Source organism: Bos taurus, chromosome X, assembly GCF_002263795.3.
Source record: "Bos taurus isolate L1 Dominette 01449 registration number 42190680 breed Hereford chromosome X, ARS-UCD2.0, whole genome shotgun sequence".
Taxonomy (NCBI): Eukaryota; Metazoa; Chordata; class Mammalia; order Artiodactyla; family Bovidae; genus Bos; species Bos taurus.
The window spans coordinates 113,353,068-113,374,618 of NC_037357.1; the positions used below are offsets into that span (position 1 = coordinate 113,353,068).

A 21,551-nucleotide genomic window follows, 5' to 3' on the forward strand; every position below is an offset into this window, starting at 1 on the left:
CCACATGCAGGTGATCATTTGCTAACTGAGCATTATCTCCTTCTCTCCTTTATTCACACCTCTTAATTATTTTGGTGTTTGTATTGCCTTGGCTATGTATTCCATCCCAGTGTTTCCGTCACAGAGTCCTTCTTTCTGTCACTCAAGATACATGTTGGAGTGCTAGAAGACAGTGAATTAACTGACTCATGAGCACCTCAGGCTGGGACAATGAAAGGGTACATGCTGTGGACAAATTCAGACCAGCGCTCTAGTCCCAGCTCTGTCTCTTATCAGTTGTGAGGACTTGGGTCCATCCCCAAACTCGGGAGCCTCAGGTGAAGTGGCTTTGTAGGGCTAGTGGCATGTAGCTAAAGCACCTGGCACACAGCCTGGACCACACTGAGACTTTACACAATATCTGTTTTTACTATGAGTATGATTAGTTTCATCCTGGAGGATACCACCGACGCTGAGGAATCTTTTAAATCCAGGAGATGTCAGAGAATCTGTGTCATTCTCGGACATGAAACACCAAATCAGTCCAAAATGCTGTTTAGAAAGAATCTTTCCTTTCCATTACTAGATTGTATTTTGAGTGTGGGGGTACTTTTTTAACTGAAAGAAATTCAAAGAATCTAAATTTGATTCTGAGACTAATTCTGTCTTCCTTCCCGGCTGCTCTTTCATCTGAACAACTCCTAGAGACTTCCTTAGTGGTCCAGGGGTTAGAACTCTGCTCTCCCAATGCAGGAGGCCTGGGTTCCACTGCTGATCAGGGAACTAGGTCCCACATGCCACAGCTTTGCCGCAACTAACAGTTCACAATCCACAACTAAAGATCCTATATGCCACAACTGAAACATTCCTCATGCTGCAACTAAAGAACTCTCAGGGTGCAAGGAAGATCAAGGATCCTGTGTGCCAAAGGTAAGACCAAGCATAGCCAAATAAATAAGTAACTAAAATAAGCCCTTATCTTCATCAATTTCATCATCATCTAAAATAGACTCACCTCACAGACTTTGGTGGAATTATCAACGTAGCCAAAAATGCTGAATGGAATGCCCTTTCAATAAAATGAGCTCTGTTTCCATGAGTCACAGCACAGTGTCAGCCCACTGGCTTCTGAGTTTCCAGTTTCATTCCACTATTACATTTATTGCACAGAATCTCCTTGGAGATGATGTGCATGAAACATCTAGGTTGTGCACTGTGTTCACGGGCACTGGGACAGGAGCACAGGGCACATTCCATCCCCTCCCCAGGGGGTATTTCTCTCTGGTCTACTCATGTTGCTGTTTAGTCACTCGGTCGTGTGTGACCCTTTTCTATCCCATGGACTGAACAGATTGCTCTGTCCATGGGATTCTCCAGGCAAGAATACTGGATGGGGTAGCCATTTCCTCCTCCAGGGGATCTTCCTGATCCAGGGAATGAACCCACATGTCCTGCATTGGCAGGTGGATTCTTGACCATTGAGTGTCCTGGGAAGCCTGATAATTGAAAAGTAATTGTTCAGGAATTGTTCCATTCCAGTCTTAAGTCTCTCAACTTTGAGACCCGCCATCTGAGGGTCTGACCCCTATTCAGTGTTTCCACAGCCTCCCTGGTGGGCTAGACCTGTAGCCTAACTTAAAACTACCTTCCACTGCCAGACTTTTATTGTCCTAAAGTCTCCAAGTGCCTTGCCTCAGTATATTTACACTAGACTCCTCATGAGGAAGCCCTCAATCCCCTCACCTCCTTACACCTCATTTTTATTGGGCCCCTAGATCTTTGTTCACGAGCTACTTTATATGAATTGTTCTCTTAGACTCTAGACTTCTATAGGAAATGGTTCGGTTTATTTTTCTTAGCATCCCCAATACTATTCAGAAGCCTCCAAAGAACAGATGCTAAATTGATATTTGAAGAATTACAGTGAAAGTGTGCAAGAAGTAAAGTTTACTGGGTTTTCACTTCTCCCACATTCTTAAATAAGCTAAGCCAATCCAGGTATATACACTTCAGTTTTACAAAGAAAGACTATAAGGAATAAAACAAACCAAGAAGTGAATACCTCTCAAGACTTTTTTTTTCTGTATCTGGTAATCACACAGACTTCACTGTGGAATAATTTCCATTCTTGCAAAAAATCCATATTTCAATATCATGTTTTCTTATTCTAAATGACAAGAAATGATTCAAGGATTTCAGTCTGTGCTATGTAATATGAAAATTCTTATTTTTCAACTTGATAATCTGCAGTACAAGGGAGAGCTGTGCCATTAGTATACTTAGACTCTGAAGCTAAACACATATTTTATTAAAAGGAACAACATTTAAAAACAGAAAAAAGAAAAACCTCTAATTTTTGCATATTGTATAGGATCACAAATACTTTATATGCTGTGTTTCCATGAGAAATACCTTGGCCCTCTACTAGTTGGAAGATTGCTTGCTGTCTTGAAATGCAATGTGAAATATCTGCTCAGACTTCACTAGGGGTGGGAGGAGCTTTGGACATGCTCTGAAAATTGCACTGGCCCTGGCACTGTAGGAGCCCTGGCTGCAGCTCTGGCTCTGGCTCGCTCTTCTTCAGCTCTCAAAGCTTCTTCATACCAGGATGCGAAGGCACTGCACTTGGTATCATTGACATTAGCCCCAAACTCCCACATTCTTTTATATATCTATATCTATCATGGAAGCACTCCATATTAGTTTACAAAGATCATGCTCATTATTTTTTATAGCTGTATAGTACTCCACTCTGTGGATATATATCATGTTCCTTCAGTTAACATGTTCATGGATATGTAAGTATTTTCATACGCTTGTGGATGGCTCTTCAGGGTTACTTTCTGAAAACTCTAATTACTGGCTCAAATGTAAAAGCATATTTAGTTTTCTGATAATACCAAGTTGTGTTTAGGGTCTAATCTTATTCTTTGACATGTTGCTGTCAAAGAATGAGATTAGTACATTATCTAACACTATATACAAAAATAAACTGAAAATGGATTAGAGACCTAATATGAGTGGAAACTATAAAACCCTTAGAAGGCACTATGAGTGGGCCATTCTTTGATATAATTGATAATAATATTTTTTTGGATCTGTCTCCTAATGCTAGGAAAATAAAAGCAAAAATAAATAAATGAGATGTATGTAAAGGTAAAAACTTTTGCACAGCAAAGGAAACCATCAGCAAAATGAAAAGACAACCTACTATATGGGAAAAAATATTTGCCAATGATATAACCAATAAGGGGTTAATATCCAAAATATATGAACAGCTTACATAACTCAACAGTTTAAAAAAAGAATTAAAAAAATGGGCAGAAGACTTAAATACACATTTTTCCAAAGAAGACATACAAATGGCCGAGAGGCACGTGAAAAGATGTTCAACATCGTTAATCATCATATGAATGCAAATTTAAACCACAATGAGGTATTATCTTATGCCTATCAGAAGGGCTATCATCCAAAAGGAACAGAAGTAACAAATGTTGGCGAGCATGTGCACAAGATCTGTACACTGTTGGTGGGAATGTCAATTGGTACAGCCACCATGGATAACAGTAAGGAGGGTCCTCAAAATCTAAAAAGAGAACTACCAAATGACCCAGAAAACCCACTCCCGGGTGTGTATCTGAAAAAAAAAAGAACCCCCTAATTTGGATGGTCTCCGTCAGGTACTCGATGCTTGTCTGAGTCTAAGGGTTTCCACTGCTCGTCTCCCCTTCCCCTCCAGCCTCATCTACTCTCTGCCAGTGACCCCACCCCAGTCCAACCTCCCTGTTTATTAAGAAGGCACCTGTGTCTGGCAGAGCCAGTGTGAGATGAAGAGGTAATCCTTCCCAGCCACCAGATAGTCAGGAGTTTTGGCCGGACCTTCACACACTGATAGTGAGGAGTCAGACAAAAAGCACAGACTGTGGCGCTGAAATGGATTAATAAGGAACTTAGTGAGGTGGCCAGGGACCCTCCAGCACAGTATTCTACAGGTCCAGTTGGGGATGATACATTTCACTGGGAAACCACAATTATGAAAAAGAACGGCAGCCCGTACTGAGGCAGTGTATTCTCTGTGCCAATTCATTTCCCTAAAGGCTACCCCTTCACACTACCTAAGGGTGCATTTGCAACAGAATTTATCATCCAGACATGAACACTAATGGCAGCACTCGGTTCGCTACTCTAAAATCACTGTGGTCTCTTGCTTCCATGATTTCTACAGTTCTGGTATCCATTTGCTCCCTGCTATGTGTTCCGAACCCCAATGACCCCCTCCCCAGTGCCAGAGGTTGCATAGATCTATAAAACAGACAGAGATGAGTACAACAGAATTTTTCAGGAATGGACTCAGAAGTATGCCATGTAATGCTAACTTAAAGTCACAATAACCTGCATTAAAGCTTGAATAAACTTTAAATTACTGTTTAAAATGAAACAAAAAATCCACTAATTCAAAAATTCCATGCACTCCAATGTTCATAGCAGCATTACTGACATTTGCCAAGGTACAAAAGTAATCTATATGTATACAACCTACACACACACACGCGCGTGTGTGCACGCATAATGGAATATTACTCAGTCATTAAAAAGAATGAACTTTTGCAATTTTTCAACAACATGTATGGAGTTGGAGGGTATTATGCTATTAATTAGTAAATAGTTGGACGGTATTAATGAAATAAGTGAGATAGAGGAAGACAAATGCTGTATGATACTACTGACATGGAGAATTTAAAAAATAAAAGACTAGGGGAATGAAGCAGACTCACAGATATAGAGAACAAGCTAGTGGTTACCAGCGGGGAGTGGCAAGCAGGAGGTGAAGGCCAGGGACAGAAGACTAAGAGGTGCAAACTAGGATGTATACAATAAGCAACAAGGATATATTGTACAACAAAGGGGATATAGCCAATATTTATAATAACTGTAAATGGAACATAACCTTTAAAGACTGTGAAGCACTTTGTTAATCATCTGTAATTTATAAAATATTGTACATCAACTATGAAAATGAAGTGAAAGTATTAGTTGCTCAGTCTTGTCCAACTCTTTTTGACCACATAGACTGTAGCATACCAGGCCCCTTTGTCCATGGAATTCTCCAGGCAAGAATACTGGAGTGAGTAACGATTCCCTTCTTCAGGGGATCTTCCTGACCCAGGGATTGAACCCAGGTCTCCTGTCTTTCATGCAGATTCTTTGCCATCTGAGCCACCAGGGAAGCCCACATCAACTATACCTCACTTTAAAAAAATCTACCCTCCCAGGAACTTTCACATATACAATACAGTATTATTAACTATGGGGTTCTCTGGTGGCTCAGCAGTAAAGAATCTTCCTGTTGATGCAGGAGATGAGGGTTTGATTCCTGGGTCAGGAAGATCCCCTGGAGAAGGACGTGGCAACTGGATCCAGTATCCTTGCATGAAAAATTCCCTAGACAGAGGAGGCTGGCAAGCTACAATTCATGGGGTTGCAGAGAGTAGGAAAACACTTGGCGACTTAACAACAACGATTAACTAGTCACCATGCTGTACATTATATCTCCAGGACTTCTTTATTTTGTACATGAAAGTTGTGAAAGTTTATGCCGTTTGGCCACTTACACCCATTTCATCCATCCTCCAACCCCCACTTGCGGCAACCACTAATCTATTCTCTGTGAGTTCATTTTTCAAAAATCTTCACATATAAGTGAGATTATACAGTATTTGTCTTTGTCTGACTTATTTCACTTAGCATAATGCCCTCAAGGTGCAACTGTGTTACTGCAAATGGCCAGATTTCCTTTTTTTCTTTTATTGGCTAAATAATATCTGAGTGATGATGAATGTGTGTGTGTGTGTGTGTGTGTCTATGTGACATTATCTTTATCCATTCATCCATTAATGGACAGTTATGTTGTTTTCATAATTTGGTTATGGTAAATAATGTTTCAATGAACATGGGGGGTGCAGATATCTTTTCCAGGTGTTGGCTTTATTTCTTTCAGCTAAATTTCCAGGCGTAGACTTGCCAGATCACATGGTAGTTCTATTTTCAATTTTTTTATGAGCATCTGTACTATTTTCCATAGTGGCTGCATCAATTTACATTTTCATAAAGCCACATTTTCTTTAATAATTTAAGTATATCCAAAATGCAAAAGTTATATATGCTTCTAAATTTAAAAGGTATGTATCTTTGAAATTTAGGAATGAGAGACTGAATACAGTAAGCTAGACCCATAACTGAACCACTTTAAATTTTTTTTCTCTTCTTATCCTATCTTAGTGTGGGGTTTTTCACATTACCAAGGATACCCCTATTCCAATGCCATGTAATGTTGCTCTGGATCACACAGATGATTTAAAAGTTTTCAGTTTGTATTTCAGAAAGCAAAATTCTTATTTCTAAGTCTGGTAAACAGCAATAAGTGTGTGACCCCGTGTCATTCATAAGCTTATGATCTGAATCTAAATAAACTTAGTACTGAAAAGAAAATCACTTGAAAATTACCGCCTCACCCCCCGCAAGAAAAGGATAAGTCAAAAAGTTATTGACGCATATCAGGAACACAGGTTGACAGGCTTTTCTGATCACAAAGTGAAGAACAGTTTCAGACCACACTAGAGGTGAGACGAGTGGCTGGATGCGGCCATGGATTGGGCACTGGCCACAGTAGGGCCATCACTGCCCGAGGTAGAAGTGCCAGCCCTGGCTGCAGCCCTGGCTCCAGTGCTCTCTACGTCCTCTCTCCAAGTCGCCTGATAATGGGGGCAGGAATGCAGTGGGGACAGTATAGTTGACCTTGGCCAAAAACTCCAGGGCTTCTACCTTGCTGGTTTCCATAGTGGCTCTCAGACCCCACAGGAGTGCTCTCATATCCCCCCATAGCGAGGGGGATCGCAGCCAGGCAGGGGGATTGTGACCAGGCAGTGCGAAGAGAAATGAATTGACAATATGTCAGCCTCAGACTGGGAGGAGTGAAGCATTATGGACTCTAGAGCAATTCAGACCAGGCTCTACACTCAGTTCCGTCATTTTATCAGCCTGGAGAATAGAAGTTCTTTGTCTGCTAAGTGAATTTGATAAGCCTTGTCTTACAGAAGTATCAGAACATATGTAGCTTGTGCAAAGCACCTGGCACTGCAGCTGGCAAAGTTTAGGTGTAATGATGCTTATTTTCACACCAGAAGAAAATCTATGGGAATTTCTACCTTCATCTATGGGAATTTTTCTTTACCCAGGAGAAACTAGAGACTATGTGGTCTTCTAAACAAAGAAAGCTAAGTCAATCAAACTTCTGCTTAGCAAGAAACTGTAGGGCTTCCCTGGTGGCTCAGTGGTAAAGAATCTACCTGACAACCAGATGTCAGTTCAATCCCTGGGTTGTGAAGATCCCCTGGAGAAGGAATTGGCAATCCACTCCAGTATTCTTGCCTGCAAAGTTCCATGGACAGAGGAGCCTGCCAGGCTACTGTCCATGGGCCCACAATGAGTCAGACACAACTTAGCAACTAAACAAGTAATCCTATGTAAATTTTCTCTATCAGAGAATATGTTATTGAATTTAGAGGCAAGTGTTTTACCAGGATGCAATGCAAAACCTTATAGAATTTGTGTCAAGGACCAGTAATTCCCCTGCCTCCCAAAGCCCTCCCGACAAAACACCCCGATTTTCATGTATTTCACCACCACTAAAATCTAGCCCCGCTCAAGAGGTCTACTAGATTACACTCGAGATACCCTCATGTTTGGAGTGTGCTGGGGCTTCTTCTGTTCAGGGCCCAGAGTGCCAGCACAGTGACGTCTCAACATCCCATCACAAAGGAGAGAGTAATATGCATCAAACACCTGGTTTGTGGACTGTGTTCACCTGCACTGGGGCAGGAGCACTGGACACCTTCTGTTCTTTCCCCCAGGTGGAGATTCCCTCTGGTTGACTCACAATCTCAGGGTAACTGTTCAGGGAAGCTTCTCATTTCAGTCTCAGCCTCCCAACTTTGAGGCCCACAATCTGGGGATCTGGGCCCGGCTCACCATTATCACAGGTTCATCCAGCCCACCACGCAGCCAACTTAAAATGACCTCCCAGGAAGGAACAGGAAGACAAAGAAGATGTATATTATGATTAGCTTTCCAGCCCCACCTTAGCCTCTCACAACTTAAAAGGCTGGGAGTGTTGGTCGAACGCAGTGAAATAGTTGCCTCAGACCTAACTAGGGGCTGGAGGGACTGCTAGATGTGACTTTGGAGCACACACTGGCCTTGGCAGGACTATAAACCCTGACTGCAGCTTGGGCTCTCTCGTCATCCTCTCTCAGAGCCTTTTCATAATCGGGTGGGAAGGCACTGGGAATGTTACCATTGACCTTGGCCAAAATACCAAACCTCAAAGTTTTGGTTTAAGAGAATAAAGGCTGAGAGAATTCATACCTCACTGCTCTCATCCCAACTCCCTCCCCAGCATCCTCCCTGATTTTTGTCACTTGTCTTAGATCATCACACCACCTTCCTTATGGAATCACTGCTCATATACTCAACACATCTACAGGCAGGTACAGGGTCTCCTTTATCTTTGCATCACCCCCACCAGCACAGAACCTTCTGAAGAGCAGATGCTCAAGTAAAGATGGGAATAAAGGAGCCACCAAGCAAGGAATGTAGTTTCTTATTGTTTTTATCGGCATTCTTGAATAAGCTAACAACATCTAAGTATATCGCTAAGGTTACTACTGAATGTTATAGAGAGAGAGACAAAGGTGAATAACATAAGTCAAAACTTGACTACAGCTTACTTGATTTTCATATGTTTTAAAACTACAACATTCTTTCACATTTCCAAGAAAATTGATCCCCAAAAGATGAAGGATTTTCTGAATTACACTACACAGTACCAAAACACTTACTCTTAGATCTGACAGACAACAACAAATCTGTGATCCATGTCATTCATAAACTTGGATTCTGAATCTAAACAAACATTCTAAGAAATGAAACATTTGAAAGGTAATAGCGTAAAATAGGAACACAAAGAAGATAAGTATTATGAACTTTCCAGCCCTACTTTAGCCTCTCACTTCTTAAAAGGTTGGCAGTATTGGTCAAACAAAGTGAAGCTGCTGCCTGAGAACTCACTGGGCACTGGACAGATATCTGGGTGGGACCCTGGAGCGGGCAGTGGCCCTGGCAGCACCACGAGACCTAACTAGAGATCTGCCTCGGGATCTCTTTTCTTCTCTCAAAGCTTCAGCGTAATGCAACGAGAAAGCACTGGGGACGGTACTATTGATCTTGGCCAAAAACTCCAGCACCTTCATCTTGCTGGTTTCAGCGTAGGCTCTTGAGCCCCATAGGAACTCATAGCTCAGGGGATCACTGTCGGGAATCTGACGATACACCAGGTAATTCTGCTGCACCCACTCTTCCGTGATGAGCTTCCTGGGATCCCCAAAGATTACATGCTGCTTTCCATCATAGATGCCCAGAACATTGAGGAACTTCCAGACATCAGCCTCAGAGGCGCGGTTGCCATTCAGGTAGATCACACTCAGCAGAGGCATCAGAAGCCCATTCTTCGGCACCTCACTGCTGCTGCTCAGCACTTCATTACTGATGAGGCCTATCTTGCTGACCAGGGTATAGGAGTAACCATTCGGCTTGACTTCCTTCAATTCAAGACCAAATGCCAGCTCCATGCATTCAGTTGCTCTCCTGAGGATCTCGGGGAAGCGTGTCTTGTACCTTTTGTGAAAAAGCTTCAGCATATCTATCCTCATAATGGGCTCTTTCATCTTAAACTTATCAAGCAGGAAATTTACCAAGTCTCCTGCCTTCTTGGTCAGAGGATCTGGAGGAGCGGTCTTAGCAGAGGTTGAGGCCTGGGAAGAATTTTCATGTTCCTCAACTTGGCCCCTGCCACGTGCTTTAGATCTTGGGCGTGCAGCCCCTGCAACAGGAGAGCTAGTGGCTGCAGCTCCCTGAGGCTTCTGGCCCGCACCGGCAGGTGGGGAGCCCGGGGGCGTACTCCCAGAAGTAGGGGTGGGGCTGGCAGCAGCCTGAGCATTCCCGAGATCCTTGGTCTCCATGCGTGCCTGGCGGCGTTTCTCACGCCCACGGCGCTTGCTCTTCTGCCCCCGAGGCATGACTATCAGCAGGCACAGCGGGCAGGGAAGCAGGCAGGCAAGTAGGTGATGCTGGAACCTGGAGAAGAGAAGATGAGTGGATGAGCTCCTTCAGCATGGAGGGAATAAGGCTGCTCTGCCCCTTTCCTTGAGAGCCCTACTCCAGGAACCACTGGCCTCTTGTTCTTGGTCAGCCTATCCCCTGAGAACCCGGTGTAAGAAGTGAGAGCAAGCCAGCCTCAGGCCACAGCCTGCCTGTGGCTGCCTCCAGTGACAGAAGATCCTGGGAGTGGGGCCCTCTCTGGTTCCCTTCATTCACACACACAACTGTCACATCAGCTCTTAGTGGGGCCGGGACCCCTGCCATGTGCCGTTTGAAAGGTGACACCTCAAAACTCCCTGGGACCCATGAGAAGGAACCGAGTTGTGGATACTGTAGGGGTGGGTGGCACTGGCAGTTCTGGGGGCCTGCTCTGTCCTGAACTCAGTTCTCCACCATTCAGGGTCCTCATCTTGTCAACACCAAAGGTGTGGGCCCTTCCCTCCTGCCTCTGGTGCTGCCCCTTCAGGTGAAGAACCTCATCTCCCTTAGAAATGACACAAAGAAATGAGGGGCCTCAGCAGAGGATCAGGCAAGACTCTAGTGTTCATTTGATTAGCTGGAAGGGGGAGCATGCTACCTTCAGTCCTCATTCACAGTCCCCACTAACTCCTGGGAGGATCTGAGGGCTCCTTTCTCTCCTGGCTTGAGGACCTTTCCTCATAGCAAAGCCAACAGCTCCCTGAGATCGAATGGGGAAAGCCAGGGTGGCCTTACCTGGCCCTGCCGCCCACGGTCTCTGGGGCCTGAAGAGCTGCAGCAGGAGGTTGAGGCCCTGTAATGGGTGCTACTCATGCAAGGTCCCCAGATTTTACTCAGGGCAAAATCTAAGATTCCTTCCTCTGCTGACTAAGGCGCTCAATTCCCTGTTAGCTCTGAGTGAGGCACACTTCTGCCCGCCATGTATGCCTGGGGGCACCAAGGAGTGACAATGAGAGGAATTCTGGGAGTTTCCCACCGGTCCTTAGCATCTTCTCTGTGAGTCCTGGCAAATGTTAGAAATTCACCCTCTGCTGACCTGAGCATGCTGAGGTTCCCAAGGTGAAAGAAAGAGTGAGCCACCTCCAGTCACCCCGTCCCTGACCTCCCTGGGATGGCAGCAGGGGCTGGACTCTGTGGGACTCTGCTGTTCCATCATCGCTGGCCCCTTTCGCCCTTACCTGAATAGGATCTATGCTCCTCTCTTAGTCCACCCTGAGTCTTCCGGCCTCAGATCAAGGCCCACATCCCCCTGAGTTCTTGGGGCTGGAAGTGAGGGGTGACATCTGGCAACCTCTGCCTGGGGTGTCCCATGGCTGATAGGGGCTGGGACTTTGTGGGCCCCCACTGCTTTGGGTAGGTGCTCATCTAAGTCATCTCTCTGGGTCCTTACAGTGACTCCTGGCAGGACCAGGAAATCTGTCTTGACTTGAGATCTCTTCCCTCCTACTAAGGCCCCCATCTTCCTGAGACCCACTAGAAAGCAGTGACATTTTCCCAATCTCTAGCTACAGCTGTGTGTGGACTCCTGATGCAGACAGTCAGGAAGAGATTCTGCACTGCCCTCTGTTGTCACGGGGTAGCTGGATGGTCCCTCAACTCTTAGGTCCTCTTCTGGGCTCCTGGTACTAGCTGCGAATGCTCCAGTGGCGGACCTGAACCCATACCCCCATCAACGAGGTTCCTCACCTCCCTGCCAGGCTCTGGGGAGAAGCAAGTGGGGGTCATCTGGTCCCCATGCCTGGGTCTCCCAGGTTTGAGAGGAGTGATGTCACTATGTGGTTCACTTCCTTCTGGGTGGGGTTCTCACATGTTCATTCAGTGTTACCACTGTGACTCCTTTTAGGAACCGGGCTTCCTCCCTATGTTGAATGAGGCCTCACCCATCAGACTCAAACCCCAATGTCCCTGAGACCATTCTTGGAGAAAATGAGAGGGCATCTCCGCCTGAGAGCTCTAACTGAGCTTCCCAGGGCAACAGCAGAGGTGGCACTCTGTGTGGGCTCCTCTGTTCTAGGGGAGTCAGTTGTCTCCTTCTTCACATAGAATTGGTGCCTCAACATCTCTCATGGCCTGGGACTCCTCATTTTCTGCTGACTTGGGCAGCCGGACCTGAAACCAAGGCCCTCATCTCCCTCGGACCCCACAGGCAGAAGTCAGGGGCACCAGAACTGGCCAGCTCTTCCCTGGGACCCCCGGGGCTGACAGCTGAGGTGGCATCAGATGTGGCTCTCTCTACCGTGTATGGATCTTCCCCTCGACTCTGCATCCTTCCTGGACTCTGCCCTCTGTCAATCTGAGTCCAAGACCCTGCAAAAAGGTCTTCACCTTTCTGGGACCACAGGTGACAGAGTGAGCCACATCCTGCCAAAACTGATCTGGGGCTATGCTGCAAATCACAAGGGCAGGATTCTCGACCCCCGCCCCTTGCCCCAGTTCTGGAGTCAGGGGCTCCCTCAGTCCTCACTCAGGATTCTGGCCTCCAGTTTGGGTAGGGTTTGGGAGTGTTCCCTCTGCTGACCCGAGTCTACATGCCCCAAGGCAAAGCTCTCACCTCCCTGAGTGGCTAGAGGAGATGCTGGGGGTTCCATATCCAGCTACCTTGTTTGGGGATGCCCAGATCTGAGAGTGGGGGTTGCTCCTTAGTGCAGCAATCCGCTTGGATCCCAGGCCTGCTGACTAGCACTGAAGGTCCTAGCTTGACTTCTTCTAAGGCTGAGACTCCTCCCTATGCCTAATGGGGTTACCTTATCTATCTCTTTATTTACCTTTCAAACCCATTGATTTTATTATGTAACTAGTAGTTTGTACATCTTAATCTTCCTCATCTATTTCTCTCCTCCCCCACACTCCCAACCCTAACTCCCATCAGTGACCACCTCCTTTTTTTCTCTGCATCACAACTGTTTCTGTTTTACAGATTGCTCATAGAAGTGTAATCATATAGTTTCTTTTTCTCTAACTTATTTCACGTAGCATACATAATACTCTCTAGATCCATACCCTTTTATATAAATGCCTTTCTCTACCTGAACGTCCCTTAACCCCAGTGCCTGCCACCACCCCCACCACAAAAATGATGGGTTCTCTCAGCCTGAATTACTCTATGGTAATTTGGACCCATATGGTAGAAGTCCAAACCTTCCCAATCTAATGCCTAATGACCTAAACTGGAGTGGATGTAATAAAAACAGAAATAAAGTAACAATGTAATGCACTTGAAGCATCCCGAAACCACCCCTTTACCCTAACCCACCCTACCACCATGCCACCCCACCCTCCCTTGTCCACCCTGTCACGCCCCATCCCACCAGCTCACCCCACCCCATGAAAAAACTGTCATCCAAGAAACCGGTCCTAGGTGCCAAAAAGATTGGGGGCCGCTACTCCGGGTCCCTGCAGCAGTGGCGGCAGGAGGAGCCTCTGTGTAGTCACCTCTTTGGAAGCAGATACCCCTGTGAGCTCTGAAGGCCCCATCTTTTCACCTTTTGAGAACAAGACTACTCCCTTCGCCTAAAGAGACCGCCCTCTTTAAACAAAGCCGCCTGACCCACTGTGGCCCTCCAGGTGGCAACTACAAGATGGCGCCTCGGCCCTGTAATTCAGGACAGGGCCAGTGAAACTGCGTATTACAGGGGTGGGATGAGGCTGGGTCACTTTTATTACTGGGAGAGGTTGGGAAATTCCCTTCAGCTACATTCAGGTCCTCACCTTGGCTCTGGACGCGTCCTAGACAATCAATCTCCACAGAACAGACGCCACAGCAAGTGGCAGACCGCCTCGCTTCAGAAGCGGAAGTGGAGAGGCGGGGCATATGGTTCTACGTGGGGTTTCCCAGGGATGACGGCAGGGGCAAGGACTACGGAAGCCCTGGTAGCTCAGTATTCATCCGTCCCTAGATCCTGTCTCACAGTCGACCCTGTACAGCCTATCAGAACTCGGGACGCCTCCATCTATGAATTCGAGTCCTCCAGCCTCCAAACAAAGCCCTTGCTTCTCGAAGTCCCTAGTGGGGGGAGTCAGGGCACTGCTCTGAGCATCTCTGCTTGTCAGGAGGGGTGCCACTCTGTAAGCCTCCCTCTTTTGGGGGAGGCCCTTTCACTAGTACCGACGGTCCTCACTTTAAGTCCGGTTATGGTCAAGATGCCTCCTTCTGCAGATCTGGGGTCCAATTCTGCTAGAGGAGGCCCTGCCCTCCCTGGGATCACACAGGTCGAATGAGGGGACCACTCAGAAGTAGCTCTTCTGGGTCTCTTAGGGCTAAGAATTTACAGAAGTCTGTTTGGCTCTCTCTCCAGGGGTCCCCTCTAATGCTCAGCATTATTACGTGAGGTTCTCCTTGGATTCAGGTCCCTCCCTCTGCGAAAATGAGGCTGATCGTATCAGACAGAGGTCTCACCTTGCTGAGCCTTTCCAGACTGAAATCACCCTAACATCTGTGCCCAGAGCTTCCTGGGGACCACAGTGTCAGAGATTTTCCAGGGCCTCCTTTGATGCAGTGTGTGCTACTGTGAGTTCACTTTCAGGTCCTCACATCGACACGCAACAAATCCTGTAACTCCGCTCTGTGGTTTATTAAGTTGCTTGTCTTACATCAAGGTCCTAGTCTCCTTGAGAATTCCAAGTTGGAAGTCAGGGTGATTCTTGTTACATCACAGTCCATTGGCGCCTCAGCAAACAGAGAGTGGGGATGCAACTTGAGTCCTTCTGGACTCTTACTCAGCATCATCCTCACTACATCTACCACAGCCTGGGACTGCTCTTTCTACTGATCTGAGATTCTTCTTCTTAGTCTTTGGGTGACCCTTATATTCAGGGGTGACTGTCTCCTCGGTCCTCCTTCATGGAGGTTCCTATATTGGCTTCTGTCGCTTGATTAAAGGCCTCCTCAGAAATGCATGTTCCTACAACATTTGAGCAGCTACCCTCTAGCAAATCTTGGGCAAAATGGGTCTCAGTCCCCAAAATGATATAAGATTAGGAAAATGCAGCACAAATCAAGGAATTCAAGATACATGTTATGCTGTCAGAGAAAAAGAGTTGATATATTCCTTCTCTTTAGTCAGATTTAAGGTTTGTGTTTATTTGCTCAGTCATATCCAACTCTTTACAACCCCATGGACTATATAGCCTGCCAAGGCTCCTCTGACCATGTGGGTTCTCCAGGCAAGAAACCTGGAGTGGGTTGCCTCCTCCGGGGGATGTTCCCAACCCAGGGATTGAATCCAGGTCTCCTGCATTGCAGGCACATTCTTTATCATCTGAGCCATCAGATTTAGGTTAGTTCTAAAATCTTTATTTTGGGACCGCCTTGTTGATCCAGTGGTTAAGACTCTGTGCTCCCTGCCTGGGTTTGATCCCTGGTCAGGTACCTGGAACCCACATGCCACAACTAAGTATTCATTTGCCACAACTAAAAATCTCACATGCCACAACTAAAGAGCTTGCTCATGGCAAAAAAAGATTCTGAGTGTCACAACTAAGACCCAGAGCAGTCAAAAAATAAATATTTTAATTAAATAAATATTTACTTTCTACAGAGAGGGATAGTGTCAGATAATCTTGTAAGCCTTGGTAACTTGAGGGTGTTTAATTTTGCACAAGCAGATGATCATATTGTTATTGAGCATTATCTCTTTGTCTCCTTTATTTATCACTCTTAATTATTTTGGTTATGTGTTATGTGGCATGTGATGAGACAGGAGTTTGGGAGTGAATGGATACATGTATATGGATGGCTGAGTTCCTTCACCGTTCACCTGAACCTGTCACAATATTGTTAATTTGCTATACCCCAACACAAAATAAAAAGTTAAAATTAAAGAAAAATGGTGCTTCCAGTGCAAGGAGTGTGAGTTCAAACCCTGATTGGGGAACTAAGACCCCATGTACCATATACCGATCAATCAATCAATAAAAATTTCATCATAGAAAAAAGTGATGGGGATCCATGAAAGAAATAATTGATAAGCTACATTTCATTCCCTTTAAACTTCTGCTCTATAAAAATACACCAAGAGAACAAGAAGATGAGCCATAGTCTGGGAGAAAATATTTGCAAAAGACATATCTGATGAAGGCTCTAATCTAAAATATACAAAGAACTCTTAAAAATTAAGAAGAAAATTAACATCTAATAAAAGTGGACAAAAAATATGATTAGATACCTCACCAAGGAAGATACACAGATGGCAAACAAGCATATGAAAAGATGCTCAGCCTCATATGCCATTCCGTTCAGTTCAGTTGCTCAGTCATGTTGGACTCTTTGCGACCCCATGAATCGCAGCACGCCAGGCCTCCCTGTCCATCACCATCTCCCAGAGTTCACTCAAACTCATGTCCATCGAGTCAGTGATGCCATCCAGCCATCTCATCCTCTGTTGTCCCCTTTTCCTCCTGCCCCCAGTCCCTCCCAGAATCAGAGTCTTTTCCAATGAGTCAACTCTTTGCATGAGGTGGACAAAGTACTGAACTTTCAGCTTTGGCATCATTCCTTCCAAAGAACACCCAGGACTGATCTCCTTTAGAATGGACTGGTTGGATCTCCTTGCAGTCCAAGGGACTCTCAAGAGTCTTCTCCAACACCACAGTTCAAAAGCATCAATTCTTTGGCACTCAGCTTTCTTCACAGTCCAACTCTCACATCCATACATGACCACTGGAAAAACCATAGTCTTGACTAGATGGACCTTTGTTGGCAAAGTAATGTCTTTGCTTTTCAATATGCTATCTAGGTATACCATTAGGGAACTACAAATTAAAATACACAAGCAGATACCACAACATGCCTTTCAGAATGGTCAACATCCAAAGGACTGACAACACCAAATGCTGGTAAGGATGTGAATCAACAAGAACTGTTATTCCTTGGTGGTGGTGATGCAAAATGGTAGAGCCACTTTGGAAGACAGTTTGCAATTTTCTTAGTAAACTATACATATTCAACACTGCTAGTAGAAATGTAAATTGGTACAGCCACTATGGAAAGCAATATCCAGGTTCCTCAAAAAGCAAAAATAACACATAATATTCTATGTGTTCCACTACTATCCAAAGGAATTGAAATCAGGACCTCGAATAGAGCTCTGCACTCCCATGTTCATTGCAGCACTACTCACAACAGGCAAGAAAGGGAAGCAGCCTAGGTGTCCAGTGACAGATGAAAGGATAAAAAAGATGCAAAATATACATACAATGAAATATCATTCAGTCTAAAATGAAGCTAACCTCTCTAGTTAATGACAGCGTGGATAAATCCAGAGGACATTATGCTACAGTGAAATAAGCCAGACAGAGAAGGAGAAATACTGCATGATGTCATTTATATAAGCAAACTAAAATGGTCAAAGTCAAAAAAGCAGAGAGTAGAGTGGTGGTTGCCATGGGCTATGGGAGGGTGAATGAGAATGAACTGTAGACTTAAAAAATATTCAGAACCTAAAAGTTGACAGTTAAGCCCAAAGAACACAGAGGGCACCACTCTAGCGGCTTCTGAGCATCATCCCTCCTCAGGGGAGTGCCATCCTGATTTCTCAGAAACTCTGTGGAGAGAAGGTAACATGAATAAAACATCTAACCTGCAGTGTTTACATGCACCCAAACAAGAGCACAGGACACATTCCATGCCAGCTTCATGTGATTTCTCTCTGATTTACTCACAATCCCAAAGCACAGGCAGACTCAGAAAATACTGCAGGTTTGGTTCTCAACCCCCAAAGGAAAGTCCATATCACAATGCAGTCACAAGAATTTTTTGGTTTCCCAGTGCTTCCATAAAATTTATGATTATACTATATTTTAGGCTATTACGTGGGCAATAGCATTATGCCTCAAAACAATATAGATATCTTAAATAAAAACACCTCTTTGCTAGAAGAAAAAAGATGCTAACCATTATGTGAGCCTTCACCGAGTCCATCATTTTTGCTGCTGAGGGTGTGAACATTGCAAGAGGTATCAAAACGTGACACACAGACATGAAGTGAGCAAACGGTGTTGGAAACATGGAGCCGAAAGACTTGCTGGAAGCAAGGTTGACTAACACAAACTTTTACTTTGGTAAAGAAAAAGAACAAAGAAAAGCAGTACCTGTGAAATACAATAAAGCAACATGCAACAGAGTGAAGTGTGTCTGTAACTGTTAAGGACAGTTTCCCATCCCAGGCTTTGTCTTTAAACTATGCAGCCCACCATGTGAGAACCTGGTCCCTGGTCATGATTACCACAGCCTCATCCAGCCCGCCATGCACTCAACTTATAATTACTTCCCACCAAAAGATTTATACTTTCCCAAGGCCCACCACTACCTTGCATCAGGGAATTCACATTTGACTGCTGTCATGTCACCATTTCCTTTACAAGACAGCTACTTCTCGACTCTATAATTTTATGGTCAGTGGCTAGATCTTTTTCTCAGCTCTCCAAGTACTAGCATGGAGTCTTCTATGAGCAGAAGCTCAATTACTGTTTAGGGAATAAGTGAGCCTGTGAGCATGAGGTTGAAATTATTAGAATTTAATTCTACATTTTTGAATTAACCAAGCATATATTGTCATTTATAATTTTGTAAAACAAAGAGTACAAAGGATGAGGAAACCAAATACCGACCATATTCCTTTTCCTCTATTTCTTGATCCCACATATCTTACTGCTTAACTTTTTCAAATTTTCAAGGTAATAACATATTGCAATGCTATGCTATCTTGCACCAGCTTACTAAAAAAGATGGAAGCTTCCCCATTTGCTTTACACAATATAAAAATCTCTTATCCTTAAGACTGATAAACAACAGTAAGTGTGATTCATGAATTCGCACACTTAGATTATAGGCTAGATAAACTTTCATTTAGTAGCAACATTTGAAAAGCAGCAAGAACATAAAAACATAGATTTATTTCTAAATTCCCTATACACAACAGAAACACCAAGGTATTTTACACTATGAACCCTTGGTGAGGTCCAGTCCTGTACTACTTGGAACACTGACTCCTCTCTTGAGCCTCAAAGTGCAGAATTTGCCTCAGCTTCACGTATGGAAGGAACTGCTGGAGGAACACTGGGACATCTGCTAGCTTGGGCCCTTTCTTCCTCATCTTTCAAAGCCTCTTCATACAAAAAGTGGAAGGCACTGGGATCCAAACAGTTAATCCTGGCCAGGAACTCCAGGACTCTCATCTTGCTGTTTCAAGTGTGTGCTCTGGGACCCCACAGGAGCTCATAGCATGCTGGATCACTGCCAGGCACTTGCCGATATTCCAAATACTTCAGCTGCACCAAATCTTGGGTGATGAGCTTCTTGGGCTCCCCAACTAAGAAGTGCCTCTTCCCAGCATAGATATTCATCTTACCCAGGAAATCCCAGATGTCTTCCTCTGTGGCACAGTTGCCCTTCATGAAGATCACACCCAGGAGATTCATCAGGAGACCGGTCTTGGGAAAACCCCTGCCACGGTGCACGATCCCATTGTGGGGGAGATTCATCTTGCTGACAAGGACATAAGAATGCTTGGCAGTGTTGTCTTTCTTCATGTCAATACCAAATACCACCTCCATCCTGTCAGAAGCTCTTTTGAGGATCCTGGGGAATCGATGTGGTACTTTTTATGAATGATCTTCAGCATATGCACTTTCCTAATGGGCTTTTTCATCTTATATATGCATTAACAGGAACTACACCAACAGACTTGTTGGCCTGGTTAGTGAGTGTCTTGCAGACTGCACATTGGAGAGAGGGGCCTGAGAGGAATTATGTGTTTTCCCAATTTTCCCAAGGGCTCTTTTGGATGATCTTGTGGGAGAAACACCTGCAGGCATAGTGGTGGTGGCCAGGGCCCTCCAAGGACTCTTGAGATGGTGATGAGACCTAGAACCAGGCTTTCCCTTAGCATCAACCCCGGGACCAGGACTGGAAGAAGATGAGAGTGCTTCCATCGTGGTGGCAGTGACCTGAGTGCCCCTCAGATCCTGGGTGCCATGCTGAGCCTGGCGGCATTTCTCACAGGTGTGGAGCTTGGCCTTCTTACCCCAAGGCATGGTGACTGTGGTCAGGACAACAGGCAGGAGTGCAGGTAGAACAGCACATGATCTGGGCACAGAGGAGACAGGATGAGAGGGTGTGAGTGCCAACGGCAGGGAGGCACCACTCGGCCTTTAAGAAGGCCTCCTCTTCAGGTTTCCATGTGGGCACTGCTCTACAAACCCAGAGGACTCCTGATCTGATCACCCTGTCCTCTTGAGAACTCTGTCGAAATAATTGAGACTCAGGCTGCAGCCTGCCAGCCCTGCCAGCTGCCTCCTGGGGCTGAGGAGCAGTGGGCCAGTCCTTGAGGTTAAACCCCTCCATTCTGGAGGGTGAGGGTCCTCTCGGTTCATATTCAGGACAATCGTATCAACTTTTGGCAGGCGCAGGGCCCCCTCCTCTGTGTGGCTCTAAGCTTATACCCCAGAGGCTGGTCCTCATCTTCCTGTGATACCTGAAGAAGTGAAGAGGTACCTCAGCCCAGTGTCCCTGGCAGGGGGCAACCATAGCAGTCAGCTCTAGGGAACTCTGTCCTGGGCTCACTGGGGTTTTCTGTCCTCTTTCAGGGTCTTTCCTTGGCTCTAGGTAGAGCCTGGGACACCCGTGTCTGCTGCCCTGGTGTACCTCCTCTCAGACAAAGGCTCTCACCAATCCCATACCATCAGAATGGAGGGTTCACATACACCTGACTTCCATGCCTGGGCTTCTCAGTGCTGTGCAGTGGGTGAGGGTGGTACAGAGGGTACTCTCTATTGATTCCCCTGTTGGTGGGTGAGTGCAATCATCAGTTCTTTCAGGGTCCTCACCCTGACTCCTCTGAAGCCCTGGGCCTCCTACCTTGGCATAATTGAGGTCATTCACTTAGTCCAACACCCTCACTTCTCTGAACTCTCCAGACAGAAGTGAGAAGACTGCTCATCTTCACAGATGCTCTAGGTTTCTGCACGGAAAAGGGCCAGAATTTATGAGAACTTAAGTTTAGAGTCGGTGTCCACCTTAGTCCTTGCTCAGGTCTGGGTGGAACTCAGGACTCCTCCCACCAATAATCTGGGTAGTTCAGCCTCAGAGCAAAGTCCTGAATACCACGAGTCCCTGGAGGGGCAAAGTCAAGGTACTACATACGTGACTACCCCCTCACTGGAGCCTCCCAGATACATAGCCACTCTGCTTTGTGATACCACCCCTAAATGGGGAGGGGTCCCCAGTCAGTACTTAGGGCGCTCACTTCACTGCAGTTAGGACTGAGGTATCCTCCATCTGCAAGCAGGGGCTACTTCTGACCAAATGCCTCCCATCCCTGAGACTTCCTGGGCTGAATTCAGTTTTATGGCTCTGCCGGGACTTCCCAGGGCTTACAGCA

At 45.6% G+C, this 21,551-nt stretch overlaps 1 protein-coding gene and 2 pseudogenes across 1 annotated transcript; 1 reads left to right on the top strand and 2 right to left on the bottom strand.

The window, feature by feature from the left end:
• Positions 1-3,806: 3,806 nt before the first annotated feature.
• On the top strand, positions 3,807-4,348 carry LOC132344351 (ubiquitin-conjugating enzyme E2 D3-like; annotated as a pseudogene).
• A 4,281-nt stretch (positions 4,349-8,629) lies between these two features.
• Positions 8,630-13,980, bottom strand: LOC781486 (melanoma-associated antigen B1). The gene is made up of 2 exons (XM_024988554.2): positions 13,882-13,980; positions 8,630-10,170 (listed from the first exon to the last, which is right to left on the bottom strand). The coding sequence occupies exon 2, from the start codon at positions 10,110-10,112 to the stop codon at positions 9,102-9,104; it is 1,011 nt and encodes a 336-aa protein (XP_024844322.1). The 5' UTR covers positions 10,113-10,170; positions 13,882-13,980; the 3' UTR covers positions 8,630-9,101.
• Positions 13,981-19,173: 5,193 nt separating this feature from the next.
• Positions 19,174-20,205, bottom strand: LOC617163 (melanoma-associated antigen B3-like; annotated as a pseudogene).
• Between the last annotated feature and the right edge of the window lie 1,346 nt (positions 20,206-21,551).